Source organism: Lactuca sativa, chromosome 4 (assembly GCF_002870075.4).
Source record: "Lactuca sativa cultivar Salinas chromosome 4, Lsat_Salinas_v11, whole genome shotgun sequence".
Lineage (NCBI taxonomy): Eukaryota > Viridiplantae > Streptophyta > Magnoliopsida > Asterales > Asteraceae > Lactuca > Lactuca sativa.
The window spans coordinates 195061473-195080115 of NC_056626.2; the positions used below are offsets into that span (position 1 = coordinate 195061473).

At 39.8% G+C, this 18643-nt stretch overlaps 1 protein-coding gene across 1 annotated transcript; it reads left to right on the plus strand.

The window, feature by feature from the left end:
* The first annotated feature begins 15449 nt into the window (after nucleotides 1-15449).
* LOC128133566 (uncharacterized) lies at nucleotides 15450-15806 on the plus strand. Its single transcript, XM_052771056.1, has one exon. The coding sequence runs from the start codon at nucleotides 15450-15452 to the stop codon at nucleotides 15804-15806; it is 357 nt and encodes a 118-aa protein (XP_052627016.1).
* Nucleotides 15807-18643: the final 2837 nt, after the last annotated feature.

Consider the following 18643-nt stretch of genomic DNA (forward strand, 5'->3'; position numbering starts at 1 on the left):
TTTCGTTTCAATGATCTTACCTGACAAGATACACACAACTCTTCAAGATGCTGACTGGATTAAAGCCATGCAAGAAGAACTGAATGAGTATGAAAGGCACAAAGTTTGGACTCTTGTCCCAAGACCATCAGGAAAGACTATCACCGGAACTCGCTGGGTCTATCGTAACAAGGTTGATAAAGATGGAATCATTACTCGCAACAAGGCAAGGCTTGTCGCTCAAGGGTTTACTCAAATTGAATCCATCGACTACGGGGAAACCTTTGCTCCAGTTGCTCGCATTGAAGCAATCAGATTGTTTCTCGCATACGCATCCTACATGAATTTCATTGTCTATCAGATGGATGTGAAAACTGCATTTCTTCATGGTGTGTTAGAAGAAGAAGTATTCATCAATCAGCCCCTAGGCTTTGTTGACAAATATCACCCTGATTATGTGTAACGATTAGACAAAGTTGTTTATGGACTGAAGCAAGCTCCCAGGGCTTGGTATGAAACGCTGACATCGTATCTTCTTGAAAATGGATACAGACGAGGAGCAATCGACAATACTCTCTTCATCAAAAAAAAAAAAAAGGCTCAGACATGGTTCTTGTTCAAATCTATGTCGATGACATCATTTTTGGCTCTCCAAACGAGAAACTGAGCAAGGAATTTGCAGAGATCATGTCTCAAAGGTTCAAAATGAGCATGATGGGGAAGATGACCTTTTTCTTAGGTCTTGAAGTTCAGCAACAAAAATCAGGTATTTCTATTTGCCAGAGTAAATATATTTCTGACTTGCTTGTTAAGTATTCTCTCAGTGACTGCAAACCAGCCTCTACTCCAGTGTCCAAGACTGATAAGATGCACGCTGATCCAACTGGAACTGATGTCAATCACTCTTTGTATCGAGGAATGATTGGATCTCTTTTATATCTCACGACAAGTCGTCCTGATATCATGTTTGGAACCATTCTCTGTGCTCGATTCCAAGCTAATCCCAAGGAATCCCATCTCATGGCCGTCAAACGTATCTTTCAATACTTGAAAGGAACTCAAAACTTAGCACTGTGGTATCCTCGCGACTCAGCATTTGAACTTTTTGGATACACTGATTCAGACTATGTAGGATGCAACTTAGACAAAAAGAGTACGTCTGGTGGATGTCATTTCCTTGGAAATCGTCTCATCAGCTGGTCTAGCAAGAAGCAAATATCAGTAGCCATCTCAACTGCAGAAGCTGAGTATGTTGCAGCTGGGAGATGTTGTGCTCAGCTCTTATGGATTCAAAATCAGCTTCTAGATTATGGGATTAAGTTCTCAAAGACTCCGATATATTGTGATAACACCAGTGCCATTCAAATTACACAAAACCCTGTTCAGCACTCAAAGACGAAGCATATCGAAATCAGACATCATTTCATCAGAGATAATGTTGAGAAGGGAAAAGTTGTTCTCGAACATGTCAAGACTTCAGAGCAACTTGCTGACATCTTCACCAAGGCACTGGATTCTCAAACAACTGCTTACATTATTGGAGAGCTTGGAATGATTACTTTGTAATTAATTTTGCTGATTAATTTTGCTAATGTTTGGTATTGTCTTATAAGCTGATGTACATTGTGATGATGATGACATGCTGGTGATATTTGCATACTGAGTACTTGGTTTGATCTCCTATCTTTCTCTCTTCTTCAAGTCTTCTAAACTAAAGTTGAATGATTCACTGTACTAAAAACCATACACTGATAACAACTTGAAACTCTTTGCCGATGGTTAGATCAAAACACCAAGATCTATCACACGCAACTATCTCTTCTTACCAATCCTACACTGATTCCGTGATTCAGTGTGACAAAACACACGCTGATGAGAATCTAAAAATCTTTGCCGATGGTTAGACCAAAACACCAAGGTTTATCACACGCAACAATCCTTTCTTTACCTTCTTCTCATTCAGTGTCTAATGATTCAGTAAGATAAACCACTCACTGATAAAGTCACAACACTCTGTGCCGATGGTTAGATAATGCAACTAGTATCTATCACACGCACCAATCTCCTTGCTAGCCCCAATTGAGCAAGTTGTACCTTGAATTGACGGAGAAATATTTTCAGCATGTAACTTTTGTGACACTGATCTCAGCGCTTCCGCAAACACTGATTGACGCTTCATCTTCAGTCAACGGCTCTTTTACCCAACGACTATTTTTTTTATCTGACAGGTTGTTATGATACGCCGTTATTTTTTGAGAAGATAATCATTACCTTTTTAAAAGGCCCGTTTAATTCCATATTTAAACCTCTTCTCACCCTTATTTCAAACTTTCCTTCCACAATCTAAATTTCTTTCACTTATACTCAAAACCCTAAAATCCTAAAAACTCTCTAATGGTTGCTTCTTTGTTCACCTTCTCTTCTACTTCACAAAGGGTAATCCCTGCCCCAAACTCTCCTCCTCTCCCAATATACATCAAAGCCACCAACGTTGTATTTAACCCTGATATTCCAGATGTTCATAGAGGTCTTGGACTCGATGATTTTGTTAACTTCTTAGCCTCCTGCCGTCTTCGTTACGCCATTAGTGACATTCCATCAGAGTTCTTCCCTGAACAAGTCTGTGAGTTCTACTACACAACAACAGTCAATGATGAAAACAATGTCATCACCGGGACCATTGGTCGTGGAAGACATTCTGTCTTTATTACCGCAGAACTCCTCAGTGTTGCACTCAGGTTACCAATCTTTGAACCTTTCTCTGAACTTCCTTCTATTGAACGGTGTAGACGTCTATTCGATCAACTGGGATATGATCACTCAAAGGCTGGTGCTCGATCGGCTCTTATTCTGCGCCAATGTATGACCCCAGGATGGAAATTCTTCACTGGTGCTCTGTGCAAGTGTGTGGGTCACAAGTCTCGAAGTGGTGATCAACTGAGTAATTATGAGCAACAAGTCGTCTGTTCACTTCTTCTCAACAAAAGACTTGATTATGGAGCCCTATTCTTTGATCAACTTGTTTAGCTTCTTCATGCAAATGTACGCGCTGATCACGTTCCCTTTCTACGCTGGATCGCTCTTGTGCTCGATAAAATTTTCGCTGCAGACTACTTCTCACACCCTGGAAATCCCATCCAATGCCCTCGCATGTCTATTCGAATGTATCAAGATGATCCCCTGGATACTGACATCGGAATCTCTGATAGGATGAGAGAATGGATTGCAAATCCATACACTGTTCCTTCTCTCAGCGCTGATACTGATGAAGGAGGCGCTTATGGTAACCATGAAGATCATGCCGGTCATGAGGATGAACCACATGATGGTGTTCATTTCTCTCCTCAAATTTCTCATCATATCATCTCTGTTACTGAGAAAGTTCCCTCAGCTCAAAAGGATTCACTGAGTTAGGGGGAGCAACAATTTCAGGGGGGGCACCCATCTCAAGGGGAGCATCCATCACAGGGGGAGAATCTACCCCAGGGGGACCAATATTCTCCGGGGATGCCACCTAGCTCACCAGCAGCTCCAGCCACTTCATTTATTCAAATTCCGGCCTCAGCATTTACTGAACCTCTGACACTGACTCGGGACATGAGTCAGCGTCTTCTACGCATTGAGGCTGATGTTAATCAGCTAAAGGAAGTTCTTCTGCATACTGCTCCCTCTAGTCCCCAATCTGATGATGCTCAAAAAGGGGGAGATACTGATGATGATGTTGATGCTGATGATAATGCTGATGATGAACCAAATGAGAGAGACACCGAACCTGTTGACAACACCATTGTTCAGCCTGAATCACCAAAGCCGATGCGTGAGTCTGACTCTGCGGGGCCTAATAGTCCAGCAGCTACTGAAAAGCTGGTTGAAGATAGTGAGCATGATGATGAACCAGATGATGAATGTCAAATACTGGATATGAACTTCATTAATCCCCATATTCTAGTTCAAGAAGAAGATTCAGATGATCTCGATAATGAATCTCAAAGGCCAGACATGAAATTAGTCGATCCTGTTGTTGATCCCATTATTCCGGTCCAACGAGAAGATTTAGACGTTGCTAGTGAAGATTCTCATCCGCTATCTCGAAAGCGTAAGGTAGCAGATACTGACTTGGCTCATTTTCAAACTGATACTTCTCTGCCTAGCAAGAAGCCCAAGTCCATAGTCAGTATATCAAATTTGGCGGCTGAATGGAATATGTCTGCTGATCAAGTTAAACAAATTCTTGATGAAGCTAATCAAGCTCAGCTTCTAAAGAATATTGCTCAAGCTGATGAAACTCTTATTCAGCATAAACTTCAGGCCAAAGGATCTTTTGAAGCTCAGATGCAGAAATTCTTGGAATTTCAGTCCAAATCTCAATCTTCTCAGCCTTCTTCTAGCAGCAGTAAGCCTAAGACTGACAGTGTTCTTGACAGGATTGATCGAAAGAGGTTTGAAGACGTTCTTAATCGACGAGTGTGTGGTGATAAGATCATCAAAGTTAAAGCTTCCAAACCACGCAATGAGAAAATTCTTACATTGCTGATCACTCGTCAAGGTCCTCAGCATTCATACACTGAAGTTGTCAAGAGGGATGAGCTGATCAAATATGGATATTCTGAATGGATGCAATTACTCGAATTAGCATCCAAGCAAATCTCAGCTCACTCCTCTGAACTGATATGTGCTCTTCATCTGCTGATCAAGAAAGTTCAGCGTTTGGATCTTGTTCCTAAAGAACGACCTCAGTATCAAGGCCAAAGATCATCTGTTCCGAGAACTCGAAGAACCAAATTTCAAGTTGATAGTGAAGATGTGTTGGTTCTGGACTTTGGTGCTGGTGGAATAAACAATTCTCTTCCTATCAGTGTTGACCCGGTTCAGCATAAATTTATCTTAGTTCCTGAACACGGGATGTTCTATCTCGATAAAAACAGAAAGATGTGTTTTCAGCGAACTGCTAAGATCCCAAAGGCTCCAACCACTCATCTCGTTGGCTTAAGGCAAATGTGCATGAGTCATCAAGATCTCTCAGGAGAGTTTCACATTCTTATTTCCATGAAGCTGCTGAATAGAAGACAGGAGTTGCTGTATAGTCCTTACTGGCCAGTAAAAATAGAGGCTGAAGCTGAGTATGAAGAGTTCTTGTCCAGAGGTGTTTTAACTTAATTAGTTTTGAACATCATCATATTGGGGGAGATTGTAAGGTTGAACCTTGAAATATGATGATGTTTGAAATAAATTTCAGCATCAGCGTATATCTCAGTATCAACATCAGCGTTTGAGCAGCTCAGCATGTTTAGTTTATTCAGTGCATTGTAACAGATTTTGTATTTATCTTGTTTCCATAGTTAGCGTAAATTAGTTAGTTGGCATATCCCTGATTTGTAGGGATTGTCTAGAATAGCAGTATATAATCTTTTGTATAGATTTGTGAATGGTTACGCCTTTCACAAACCCTAATCGTTGCTTTGTGCACACGATAATCTCTTTGTGAGATTATCTTTCTTAGTGAAAGTTTTTCTTCGTGAATTCTTCTTATTCTTATTTACTGTCATTGTTTGATAAATTGATTGATCTAAAGGCCTTTTCATAATCATTTAATTCACATATAAACTTTCAACATATATTTAGTACTTTTAATAAATACTTGGATTAAAATCATGTTCATGAAAGTAACTATGCACCCACTTGACTAGGATGTATATATTAAACATAAAGTATTAGGTATTTAATATAGATTAATCTCTTCAGTAATAATACTTCTATTAAGATTATCATGTAATAATATCATTTATACACCTTAACACACATATAACCGTATCTGATTCATACGATGTATGTCATCAAATATACTTCTAACACGTATTCCAAATAATAAGCATTTAATTCGCATATAAACTTTCAACAAATATTTAATACTTTTAATAAATACTTATATGAAAATCATGTTAATGAAAGTAACTACGCACTCACTTGATTGGGATGGAAGATCCACAGGAAAGCTAGGTCCTCAGCTAATACTTCAGCTTACCCCTTTTAATAACCTAAATACGAGTATTACTATGTGTTAGTATTCGTTCGTATAAGGTTATATATTTCAAGATTCCTCAATAATCTCAATGAATACTTTAAGCTCTATCAAATAAGGAATACCTATGTTAGATCATATCATAGGTAGGATCCGTTTAGTATACAGAGTATGTTGTTTGGAAAATCCACTTTAAACACCTCACTAGATCTTGCCTTAACATAACTCTCGTAAGTAGATCAATCAACATTATGACATGGAATCATTGATAAATCTTATTTATAAATTCATAATTATCATTATGAATATAAATATAAGCTGCATTTAAAGCATAGTAAGTGCAGCTTAACTTATAGAGTTTTCTGACAAAAGCTCGAAAAGTTCATAGGCAGAACTGCAACTCCGAAGGCTTCTTTTTATCGGGATTCGTGGTGATGGTGTGCCTAGGGCAGCACAACAGAGCCGCGTCCAAGCCCTAGAGCCGGGCACACTAGCCAGACCCTGCCCAGCAGGCTCAGTGCCCGCTGGCACCCCCGGGAGCGAAACGCTAAGGCGGAAGGCTCACGCCCACCAAGTGACGCTCCTTGCTCCAAGATAAAAGGTACGGTCAGGATAAAAACAGTAGGATCAGAGCATTACCGTCAAAGCCAATGAGAGCGCTCTAGCGGTTGAGGGCGCACGAACCTCCAATTAGCGCCTCTGATCCTGTCTCCCCAAAAGCGATCTTGTCTGGTACGGACCAGGCAGGAGCGCTAGGTATAAAAGGATGCATTCTCAGACCAGCGAGGTAAGTTCTCTGGCCCTTCTGGAGAACGCATACACAAACCGTAAATCATCCCCTAACTTGACCGCCGAAGCGTTCTTCCAGGAGCCCCTCCCGGAAAGCGGCTGACGGCCCTTGTTCTCTGTGATCTTGCAGTGATAACCAAGCAACCAAGAAGAGTTCATCCGTGAAGCAGAAGCAAGGTCTTATCAGGGACAAGGTTCCATCATTTGGCGCCGTCCGTTTGTGAGACGAAGAACACAAGCAAAAAGCACGAAAACAAACATCAATGGCGTCCAACGGTAGCGAGGGACAACCAACTAGTCCCATACGTCCCATGACGACGTTGCACGAAACTGTTGGATTAATGTCTAAGTTCATAACTATATTTGGTATGTACTTGACCCGACCCGGCATGGTCCATTTGGGTTGCACTTCACCGACACAATTTATATGGATAATCTTTTGAGAATAGTATGTTTATGATTAATATTAATATATTATAAGTTCTAATATATTAATATGGAATCATATTATTTAATTAGTATTGATCAAGAATTAATTTATAATTAATTAAGTGATCAAAAGGAACTAATTAAATATGGACTCTTATATATATGGAATGGGCCAAGTTCATTTAGGTTGGGCTAAGCTTTCATGGATACTCCATGGAGTGTTTAACCCATGGATCCTAGGAAATGAAAGGTCATGGGTATTAGGGTTTAACCCTAATCTTCCACACTATATAAAGATGTCCTTGGTTGGTGAAATTGGCACTAGTGTGGTACACTAAGAAGGGCTAGCCAATTTCACTAGAGAGAACCAAGTATCCATATTCTCTAAAGTCTTCCAAGGTGTTTTGGTGATTTTTGATTCCATTTGAGGCTTCCACACTATTGGGGCTAAGCTCTTAAAGCTTGAAGACATCAAGCTACATCAAAAGGTATGTCATCTAACTAGTACTTTGTAGTATAAGAACTTCATAATATGCCAGTTAGGATTAAAGCCTTGGAAAGTTCTTATTTGCATGTATTATAGAGAAAACATAGATCCAAGGTTTATAGGGTTGCATGTACACCATAGGAGTGAGAATGCTCAAAACCCAACAGTGGTATCAGAGCCAGGGGTTGTTTTCTGTTATATTGATGCAAATGTTTTATTTTCAAAGTTGAAAAAAAAACAAAAAAAAACATGACGTTTGTCAAATTTTAAGATAATTATTTTTTTTGTGAAAAACTAATTATTTGTAAAATTTGAATCATTTGCTATATGAGTTGAATTAGGTCAAATTTAGTAAAGGATAAAATGATATGATTATTTTATTAGTTTTAAAAGTTTGATCTAAAGAGTTTTTTGAAACATCCATAAGTTATGGATATGAAAAGGTTTAAAAAAAATGATTCAAAGTTTTTATGGAGTTACAAAATTTGGTGTTAATGTTTTAAAGAATTCCATAACTTATTCTTAAGTTATGGAACATGAAAAGTTTCATCATAAAACAAACATTTAACTCCATAAGTTATGGATTACCAAAAGTTCTATGTTTCCTTGTTTTATGAGTTATTTTTTAGATTAATGAAAAATATGTGTTAGATGTTTTCAATCCAAATTAATCTAAAAGTTGTTCATAAAATTTCTTTTTGTAACTTGTCCTCAAGTTATATGAAAAGTCACATTTATGAATCTTAAAAACTCATAAAAGTGCCTTAGGTTATAAAAAAAATGAAGAGTCTTTTCTTATAAATAGTTTTTATGGCTCCATAACTTGTCCTCAAGTTATGGATGTCCAAGAGTCTCTTCATTAAAAGTTTTAATACTTTAATTAAAACTCATAAGTTATGAAAATCCAAGAGTTGTGAATAGTTTCAAAACTTTCCCTCAAGTTTTGGAATTTGTAAAATTTTCTCTTATGAATACTTTAATTCCAAGTTAGCCCTTAGAATTTTAAAGAGTTAAAATTCAACCCTTATACTTTATAATATTATAAGTTAATAATATATATATATATATATATATATATATATATATATATGTATAAGAGTAAAGTCAGTCTTACCGCTAGTACGCCTCATTCACGAAACCGATCTATAAGGTGGGTATAAGGTTGTTGCCTATAAAATGCCAACTTAATGGGTGTCCACTCTCACCCACCGCTTGCTTGACTGGTGGAGGGTCGTTAGCCGAACGGGTTTGACAAGACTATAATTCTCCCTTCATTAAAAGTATTAATGATAAATACTAAGTAACTAAACTCTTAATAATACCCAATCTTAGTTACTTAGGAAAATGTGAATAAGGTGCTAATCCATGAAATTACACTTTGCACTTTGTTTAAGTCGGTTAGTGGAGCGTGTGTGGTTAACCGGCACACTAACTCGTATTTAACAAGGTAGGCAAAGGGTAACTTAATGTTTATCATAGTATCGATGGAGCGTGTGTGGTTAACCGGCACATTGATTGAGGGGTAAACACTTAAGGGTACCAAGTAATTTGCATGGTTACTTCACACCTTGTTTTGTGATCCTCGGCATCCCAGTCACAAAACCTGAAGAGCACACTCGAGATTGAAACATGCCATTGGACAGTTCAATGAATCTCAAAGATCTAGGAGTTTCAAAACCAATTAAAAACCTAATTATTATTTCGTTTTTCAAGGTGGAAATTGGTGAATCGTCATTCACCTACCTTCAAATATTTTATAGCTTGGATTACGGTATACCTCTTCTAAGTTATAAAATAGTTTGTTGGGTCCTAGCCTTAATATTTCATATTGGGTGTCATATTAAGGACTTAAGATCAACTATCTTGAATATCTCCCAAAAGATGTATGGTTTAGACATTTATGATCTTCCCAAATCTTGTGAAACAAGCTTTCCTAAATGAAGATGATGTCCCATGGAAATCATACTTCATTCACCTCCTCCAATTATTCTCCCCAACCCACAAGTTCTTGAAAAAATTTAAGGTCACTCAAGCCCAATTGGCAAGGCAAGGTCTAGGTGTGGTCACGTCTTGGAGATGTAGTCACATATTGACAAGCCGGGAGAGTTGGGTGTCAAAGTCTTGAGAAAGTTGGTGGTTCAATCACTTTCTAAGTCACATAGTGAGTTCCTTTGGGACACCTATGAAACAGACTATGACAAGACCCTTAACGATCTTATCTACTTGTTAAGATCAACTTCCTTAAAACTTGATGGACATTGACAATAGTGACACAGGAAATCCAGGAAAGCATTCTCTTCCCAATGGAAAGGGATCGGCCATAGTCAACTCGGTTGACCAAATGGTAAAGAGAAAAGCTAAGTCTGTGATAGTCCTGTGTACCATTATCAAAGGGTCCATATGTTTATATTGCCAAAGAAAGGGGCATTGGTTGCGAAGCTGCCAAATTTACCTAAGGATGTTAAAGTCAATAAGTTTGACTCTACTTCAGGTAAAGTCCACTATCTAACTCTGCTAAGTTTCTATTCTGAGATTCTTGATACATGATGTGACTGGGTCACATGGTGATGTTTTAAGAATCAAAGAAAAGTAAAGAAACTTAAAGAAAGAATATGTTGAATCTGATCGCGTAGATGGATCTCTATCGTATAGTTTGAAGATCGGATTCTTGAGCTACTTCTTAGGAGTTATGAGATATTGCTTAGGAATAGATAACAACAAGTTTTCATATCGATTGTAAGGATAAGTTTTTCCGCATAGTTTTAAAATAAAAGAAAATTTTTTATTTTATTTATTTTAAAATATCCTTACAATGGCATCTGAGGAAAAAAATTGTTGCTTATATGATTCCATTAATAGCAAGAGTGGAAATATGAAATTGATTCTTTCATTTGTGGTAATGTCTAAATTTACCAAATAAGGAAAGATTCTCATCACCCAAGTTTCAATTGGACCAGAACTTGGAATCATGCAAGTTGTATAGCATGATGAATGAGAACTTTCAAGTATTGGAAAATTAAGACTAATTACTTGTTCACATGGATGTGTGAGTCAAGTGATGGACTAAGGGATCGAGTACATAGTCTTGTGCACTGATTAAGTCCACCACAAAAGATCAATAAGATTATTCGTCATAATTTACTATAGCTCAGTAAATATGGTTATAGTTACAAGCGTAGTGTAATTCTGAGACATTGGAAAAGGTTCCAATGTATGACAGAGTGAATAAGAAGAATCAAATTAGGCAGAAGGATAAAAGTTTCTCAAATCTGAAAAGATGGGAGAGAGTACTTTCGTATCAATTTTGTGATCATCTTAGTGATTTAGAGACCTTATCACAATTCATCCTCTAAGAACCTTCTTATAGCTAAGAAGAGGAACTTGAATTGTTGAATTGGTTAAATCAAGAATATGATTCATACTTCGTTCCAAAAACAATTCTTAGAGTTATACTCTAAGATTGTAACTTCAGTGACATGTCTTAAAGAAGGTTTAAAACTCTTGTACATTTGAAATTTGTAAGTTGTGATGTCTTGGATAAAACAAAGACCAACTTAGGCCAACTGTGTGAAGTGTTTGTCTTGATTAGAATCCGCACTATCTCTTGGATGTTTGACAAGAAAGTCTTATATGTCAAGAGGACAGTGTGAGTCTTAAAGGTCTTGAAAGTCTCAAGAACTAATCAAGAATAAAACCTGAAGTTCTTCACTAGCACACGACTTGAGTTTTATAACCTATCGTGTTGACATATTCTGTGCCCATTCCAGTTAAAGTTGGCTTTGCATATGAGTTCTTAGGGTTCTCAATTAGTTGCACAACAACTTGGAAGCAATGGCAGGCCCTTGAGCTGCCAGGTGGCAAGAAGTTAAGATTGAGTTCAATCCATATTAGTTTGGATTTGCCATTATCCTTGTCTTGTGACTATGGTTTTGACAATTCACATGGATAAGAACACATACACCAGCAAATCTAAGTGTCATAAGGTTTCTCTCCGATTCATGAAAATGATGGTGAGGAAACACTTTCACTAAGTAGATTTTAGCTAGATAGCAATTGTGATATTAGCATTCTCAAAGTCGTTAGTGGAGCGTGTGTGGTTTACCGGCACACTAACCTGGACTTGTGAGAAGTGGCAAAAAGGTCTAACCATTATGATTACGGCATCCCTCTTCATAATTTTTTTTAGACACACAAGTGTGCTATCTAAGGGAAGGTGTATGATTTTGATAAAGTCTTATCAAAACAATCTAGTATTAGAAATCTGAACTTTGGTAAGAAAGTCAATGAAGTATTGATTTCTAGAAGTCCAACTGATTTCTGAGTACATGTCAAAGCTAGTGGGAGCATAAGTGTTATGCTAATAATCATCATGCTAGTAGGAGCATGATAATTATCATAAGTATTGCAAGTTAGCAATGTTAATTATAGAAAACAAAAGTTTCAATTGGGAAAGAGTTGTTTTGCTATAATTAAGGGAGAGGAAATTATACTTCATCTCAAATCTATAAGCTTAGATTGTGAGGTTTTAATCATTTAGTCAAGGATATATATGAATTTCATGTTGGAATGGCTCAACATAAGGAAATTTTGTATATGAGTGCATTATTTGCGTTCTAAAATTCGATTATGATTACGGCATCCCTTTTCATAATCTGAATTATGAGAACTTGGCAAATTGAAATGGAAATGTTATAGCAAAAGACTGGTTTAGTCTTTATGTGAGACATCATGAATCGTTTCCCATATGCCTCGGATATAGGATCGATTATATGTGCTATATTCATCCTTTCTAAAATTTTCCAAATGCCTAGGGCATTAAGAAGGGAAAAGGTTTAGAACTGGATATGACTAAAAGGATTAAACAATTGTCGAGGACAATCTAAGGTTTACCAAAGATTGGGTGCTCAAGGACAGTTGGAAGTATAGTGATAATTCTGGAAGGACCATATTGACATAATCTGTAAGGAGGCAACTCGTGTTCAGAAGTGATAGTCAAAATGGAATCTGGAAATGTTTCAAAGTTAGAAATTATTCAATCTGTGTAAGATTAGGAAACTTAATGCAAGAAGGATGTTTCCAAGGAGCTGATCTCCTTTGGAATACTCTGTAATGATTGTTGTCAAGTCTTTCTGAGTTTGTGCATAATCATTACAAGAGGATCGATGCATATAAGTTTAGAATCTAACAGATTTCAGTAAATGACATGAACTTGGAATTCTTGTACTTGCAGTAAGGATTTGGGAGTGTGAAAAGAGAATCATTAAAGTTATGTTCAATGGATCTAGTTCACAAAGTAAAGATCATAGACAAACATAGTATGCATACTTGGTGTATGGCATGACTAGTGTTTAGAAAACATAGTGTACATGCTTGGAGCATGGGACAACTATTGTTTTAAATTCAAGAATAAAGTTGATAGCTGAAACAGTATACAATGAATAATGTGTAATCATATGGTGATAAATAAAAGGTGTTTTATTTATGTTCATAGGTTTTGATACCATATTGGATTCAATTATTATTGTGTTTCATTTTGCATGTTTTGACTTCCCGAATAAACTAGGTTATTCTTCCGGAATGACTAAGTTATTCAAACCATCCACAGTCAGTCATATGGTGGAAGTAGATATGAATTAAGACTGTCATGGGTTGGCTTGTAGAGGTCTAAGGTGTTGGACAAAGGGCTACAACACTCATGAGTGCTCATAAGTTCTGAGTATTGGATTCAACCCGCGCTTATTGGAATCACTTCATGGATTTTATCACGAGTGATCATGAGACGATAATATCTTATATTCTTCAAACCTAGAGATATGAGTTGTTACTATGAGTTGATAGTACATTGATTGCACGAAAACGCATTTGGTAACTCGGTGCTATAAAACGTGTCTTTGTGGATGATTCAACAAGTAGTAGAACAAGCCATATGAGTCGAAGTTTATCCATTCCTTTTACCTTCGGGATAAAAGCGATATCTGTGGGCCCCTCGATGATTTGATGATGACAAATGGAAGTGCTCGGCCGGGCCAGGACTGATTTGATTTGTTCAATTAGTCAGTCGTCATAAATCGGAAATCGGGAAACAACAAATGGACAGAGAGAATGATTATAATCCATGTCTCAATCCATATGATATCTAGAATGGAGGAATATATGATCCCTTATCTAATGGACAAGTTCGTTGACAAGATCAGAGTTCGACAGTGGCTTTAAGAGCTACGATTGCCAGTTAGGTTTGAAGTCATACGCAATAATAGTTTTAGACTTATCCAAGTGGGAGACTGTTGGATTAATGTCTAAGTCCATAACTATATTTGGTATGTATTTGACCCGACTCGGCATGGTCCATTTGGGTTGCACTTCACGGACACAATTTATATGGATAATCTTTTGAGAATAGTATGTTTATGATTAATATTAATATATTATAAGTTCTAATATATTAATATGGAATCATATTATTTAATTAGTATTGATCAAGAATTAATTTATAATTAATTAAGTGATCAAAAGGAACTAATTAAATATGAACTCTTATATATATGGAATGGGCCAAGTTCATTTAGGTTGGGCTAAGCTTTCATGGATACTCCATGGAGTGTTTAACCCATGGATCCTAGGAAATGAAAGGTCATGGGTATTAGGGTTTAACCCTAATCCTCCACACTATATAAAGATGTCCTTGGTTGGTGAAATTGGCACTAGTGTGGTACACTAAGAAGGGCTAGCCAATTTCACTAGAGAGAACCAAGTATCCATATTCTCTAAAGTCTTCCAAGGTGTTTTGGTGATTTGTGATTCCATTTGAGGCTTCCATACTATTGGGGCTAAGCTCTTAAAGCTTGAAGACATCAAGCTACATCAAAAGGTATGTCATTTAACTAGTACTTTGTAGTATAAGAACTTCATAATATGCTAGTTAGGATTAAAGCCTTGGAAAGTTCTTATTTGCATGTATTATAGAGAAAACATAGATCCAAGGTTTATAAGGTTGCATGTACACCATAGGAGTGTTAGAATGCTCAAAACCCAACAGAAACACCACCGCCTACAGCGACCAACAGGGCCGTTTTGGGCAAAGGAAGTTCTACAACAGCCGCCGGAAACGTTTCACAACCGTCATTTCCTCAGCAAGGAACAACTCCGGTGGAGCTACTTCCATTTACACAGCTTCAGATGCCGCCGTTCTTCACGCCTCCGCTGCAACAGGCACGAGCAATCCACTCGACAACACCCCCGTCGAGCCACATTTTCAACACTTCGCCATTGTTTGCAACACCATCGCCATTTCAGATGACGGGTGGACAGAGTTTCGCAACCCTATTACCACCATTGGCGCAAACCATGATGAACAACTCACCACCCATTTACCCGACGGCCGATACATGGACCGGACCAACTATCCCTGCCAACAACAGCCTGCAACAGTCGGTAATGATCAACCCCGCTACATCCATACACCCTTTCTCCACTAGTTATCCCCACCAGTTACCATTCCAGCCATACCCCTTTTATGGACCAAGTCCGGGCTACCTTACGTCACCGCCGCATGGTATGAACTCCCAATACCAGCAGGGGACGTCGACTATCCCAGGCCAGGATGGTTTTTCCCGAAGCATAACGTCTCCGTTCGTCAAAGAGCTGTTGGATTATGAAATACCAAATACCGCAAAGCTCCCGACACTCAAAACGTACAATGGAACCACCGACCCAGACAATCACATTGACATATATGAATGGACGATGATGTCGCTAAAGCTTAACGAGAAGTTCTGGTGCACATACTTCCCGACGACACTCGATGGCAACGCTGGCACGTGGTTCAAAACGTTACAACCGGGCAGCATTTCAAACTTTGCTCAAATCAAGTACCTTTTCCTCACCAACTTCATGCAGTTACGCAAATACAAGGGGGACTCTCATTCCATTATAGGCTGTAAACAAAGAGAGGGGGAAACTGTGCGAGAATACTTTACAAGATTCACAAATGCCACGTTGGATGTACCAGGGCATGACGAAGGCCTTATATTCGTTGCCTTCACATGGGGACTCATTCCAGGCCCTTTGTCACAAAAACTCATGGGAAAGAAGCCCTTAACATGAGCCGAGTTGAAAGAAAGGGTAGAGCGATATCTACGGAAGGAGGATGGTGAAGCAGCCAAGCAAGCCTACTTGAATGCCATGACGACCAGGCATCACCACCCGAGTCATACAGACTTCCGAGGGGGAGGAAGACACTATGGCCAGGCAAGAAGACCACCGATGCGTTTTCGACCATTTGTTAAAGACGACAGACGGGGTCGCCGCTCAGAAGTGTACGCGGTGTCTGAGAAACAGTAGTCGGCCAAGTCGCCCAAGAGTCGGTACTGTGAATACCACAAAAGTAAGACGCATGATACGGTTAACTGTTCGGTACTAAAGAAGGAGATGGAGGAGAAACAACTCAAAGGAGATCTGGTGGAGGTGGCGCGAAGCCTGCGCGCCAAGTTTGATGCTGAGAATGCCAAGGGCCCATCCCGCGTAGGGGTTCAGACCAAGGAGATATTCATGATACGCAACAAAAGAAGTAGGGAGGAACAACAGGGAGTGCAAGCGATCGTTAAACCTTCAGCACGCGTGCTCACGTTCTCCGTTCAGGATCCCCGGCCGGATGGTTGGAAAGGTGACAACCCGTTGATAATACAAGCATCTATCAGAGACGTGACTATCCATAGGGTCTATGTCGACACCGGGAGTTTAGCAGACATCATCTATGAGCATTGTTTCCGGTTCCTCCCGGATCGCTGGAAAGACAACTTGCGACCTACGACTGGTAGGCTGGTGGGATTCACCGGCCATAGCTTGTGGCCGCTGGGCACAATCCATCTCCCCCTGACAATCACTAGCCATGACAAGTAGCGAAAGAAAACTGCCCTAATAGACTTCATGGTCATCCAACATTCAGTAGAACACAATATCATCCTAGGAAGGACATCCCTCTTGAAGCTAGGGGCGGTACCATCAACCATGCATGGGATCATGAAATTCGACACACCGAAAGGCGAAGCCACGATACTGGCCACTCCGCCCAAAGAATTGCAATGCTATACAGTCATGAAGCCAGCAGAAATAACCAAAGGGTCCAAAAGACCCCAGGGCCAGTCCCATAAAGGGGAAGGAAGTAATCAATGAAAGATACCCTGATTAGTCGGTTAGCGTTGGATGTGACCTCCCAAATCACACGAGAAGAGCGTTGGTCGACTTGCTCAAACGCTACAAACATGTGTTCGCATGGACTCCTACAGACATGGTGGGAGTAGAAAGGAAGTTCATCGAACATAGACTGATGATCAGGCCAGGGGTAAAAGAAGTTAAGCAAAAGAATAGGGTCAATGGGGGAGACCGTAATAGGGCGATTAATGCAGAAGTGACTAAGGTAACGGAGGCCGGGATATTGAGGGAGGAAATATTCCCGACGTGGATTGCGAACCCAGTTCTGGTTCGCAAACAGGATGGATCGTGGTGTATGTGCATAGACTTTTCCGATCTAAACAAGGCATGCCCTAAGGATTGCTACCTGCTCCCGGAGATCGATCAGAAAGTAGAATCGCTATAGGGATTTAAGCTGAAATGTTTTTTGGACGCATATAAAGGGTATCACCAGATTTTGATGAGCAAGGAAGACGAAGAAAAAACAGCCTTCTATACAGACCATGACACTTTCTGCTACACTAAGATGCCTTTCGGATTAAAGAACGCAGGGGCAACATATCAACGTCTAGTTGACTTGATATTCGCTAAGCAAACTGGAAGGAACATCGAGGTGTACGTAGACGGTATGGTAATTAAGAGCCCGAATGAGGAAAAGATGCTACAAGACATTGAGGTAACTTTCCAGACATTAGAAGCGGTCAAGATGAAGCTAAACCCAGCCAAGTGCACGTTTGGAGTGGAAGAGGGGCAATTCCTGGGATACTACGTCACCAGACAAGGCGTCCAGCCCAGCCCGACCAAGGTCGACGAGTTCATTGAGACGCCAACCCCAAACTCCCTCCGAGATGCACAGGGTCTGAACGGGAAGCTTACAGCTCTAAGCAGGTTCATTTCGAAATCCGCTGACAAGGCCATGCCATTGTTCCATACCTTAAAGGGGTGCATCGAGAAGAACAATTTCCAGTGGATGAATGAGGCAGAAAAGGTGCTCCAGAAAATCAAGGAAGCGCTACACGAGTTGCCAACTCTGGCCACCCCTATCCCTGGAGAAACATTACAAGTGTATCTTTCAACATCAGGCGAAGCGATATCCTCGGTATTGGCTGTAAAAAGGGAGGGGGAACAGAGGCCGGTGTACTTTGTTAGTAGAGCGTTGCAAGGACCAGAACACAACTATCCCACACTGGAAAAGTTGGTATTAGCACTCATCTACGCCGCGAGACGACTAAGGCGATACTTCCAGGCACATCAAATCGAGGTACTCACGAGCTACCCCATTAAACAGATCATGCTCAAGCCGGAGACATCAGGCCGGCTGGCCAAGTGGGCAATTGAGCTGGGAGAACACGACATAAACTGCCTCCCAAGAACAAGCATCAAAGGGCAGGCGCTGGCTGACTTCTTACTGGAGATCCCAGACGGAGGGAACCCGGCGAAAGAGAAGGTGTGGGTAGTTGAAGGGGCCCCAGCTGACCATGGTTCATGGACCTTGTATACGGATGGAGCATCCAGCAGGGAAGGCTCGGGGGCGGGGCTGATCCTGACTAGCCCAGAAGGAGAGGAGGTAACCTATGCCCTCCGCTTCGACTTCCATACGTCAAACAACGAGGCGGAGTACGAAGCACTTCTTGCAGGATTACGGTTAGCCAAGCAGATGGGTGCGAAAGCTGTAACAGCCTTAACCGACTCGAGGTTAGCAGCAAACCAAGTCAATGGAAGTTTCGAGGTAAGAGATCAAAGAATGGGAA

What these genes read in the sequence shown, in the direction of transcription:
- LOC128133566 (XM_052771056.1), top strand. Translation starts at nt 15,450, where the DNA reads ATGTCGCTAAAGCTTAACGAGAAGTTCTGGTGCACATACTTCCCGACG.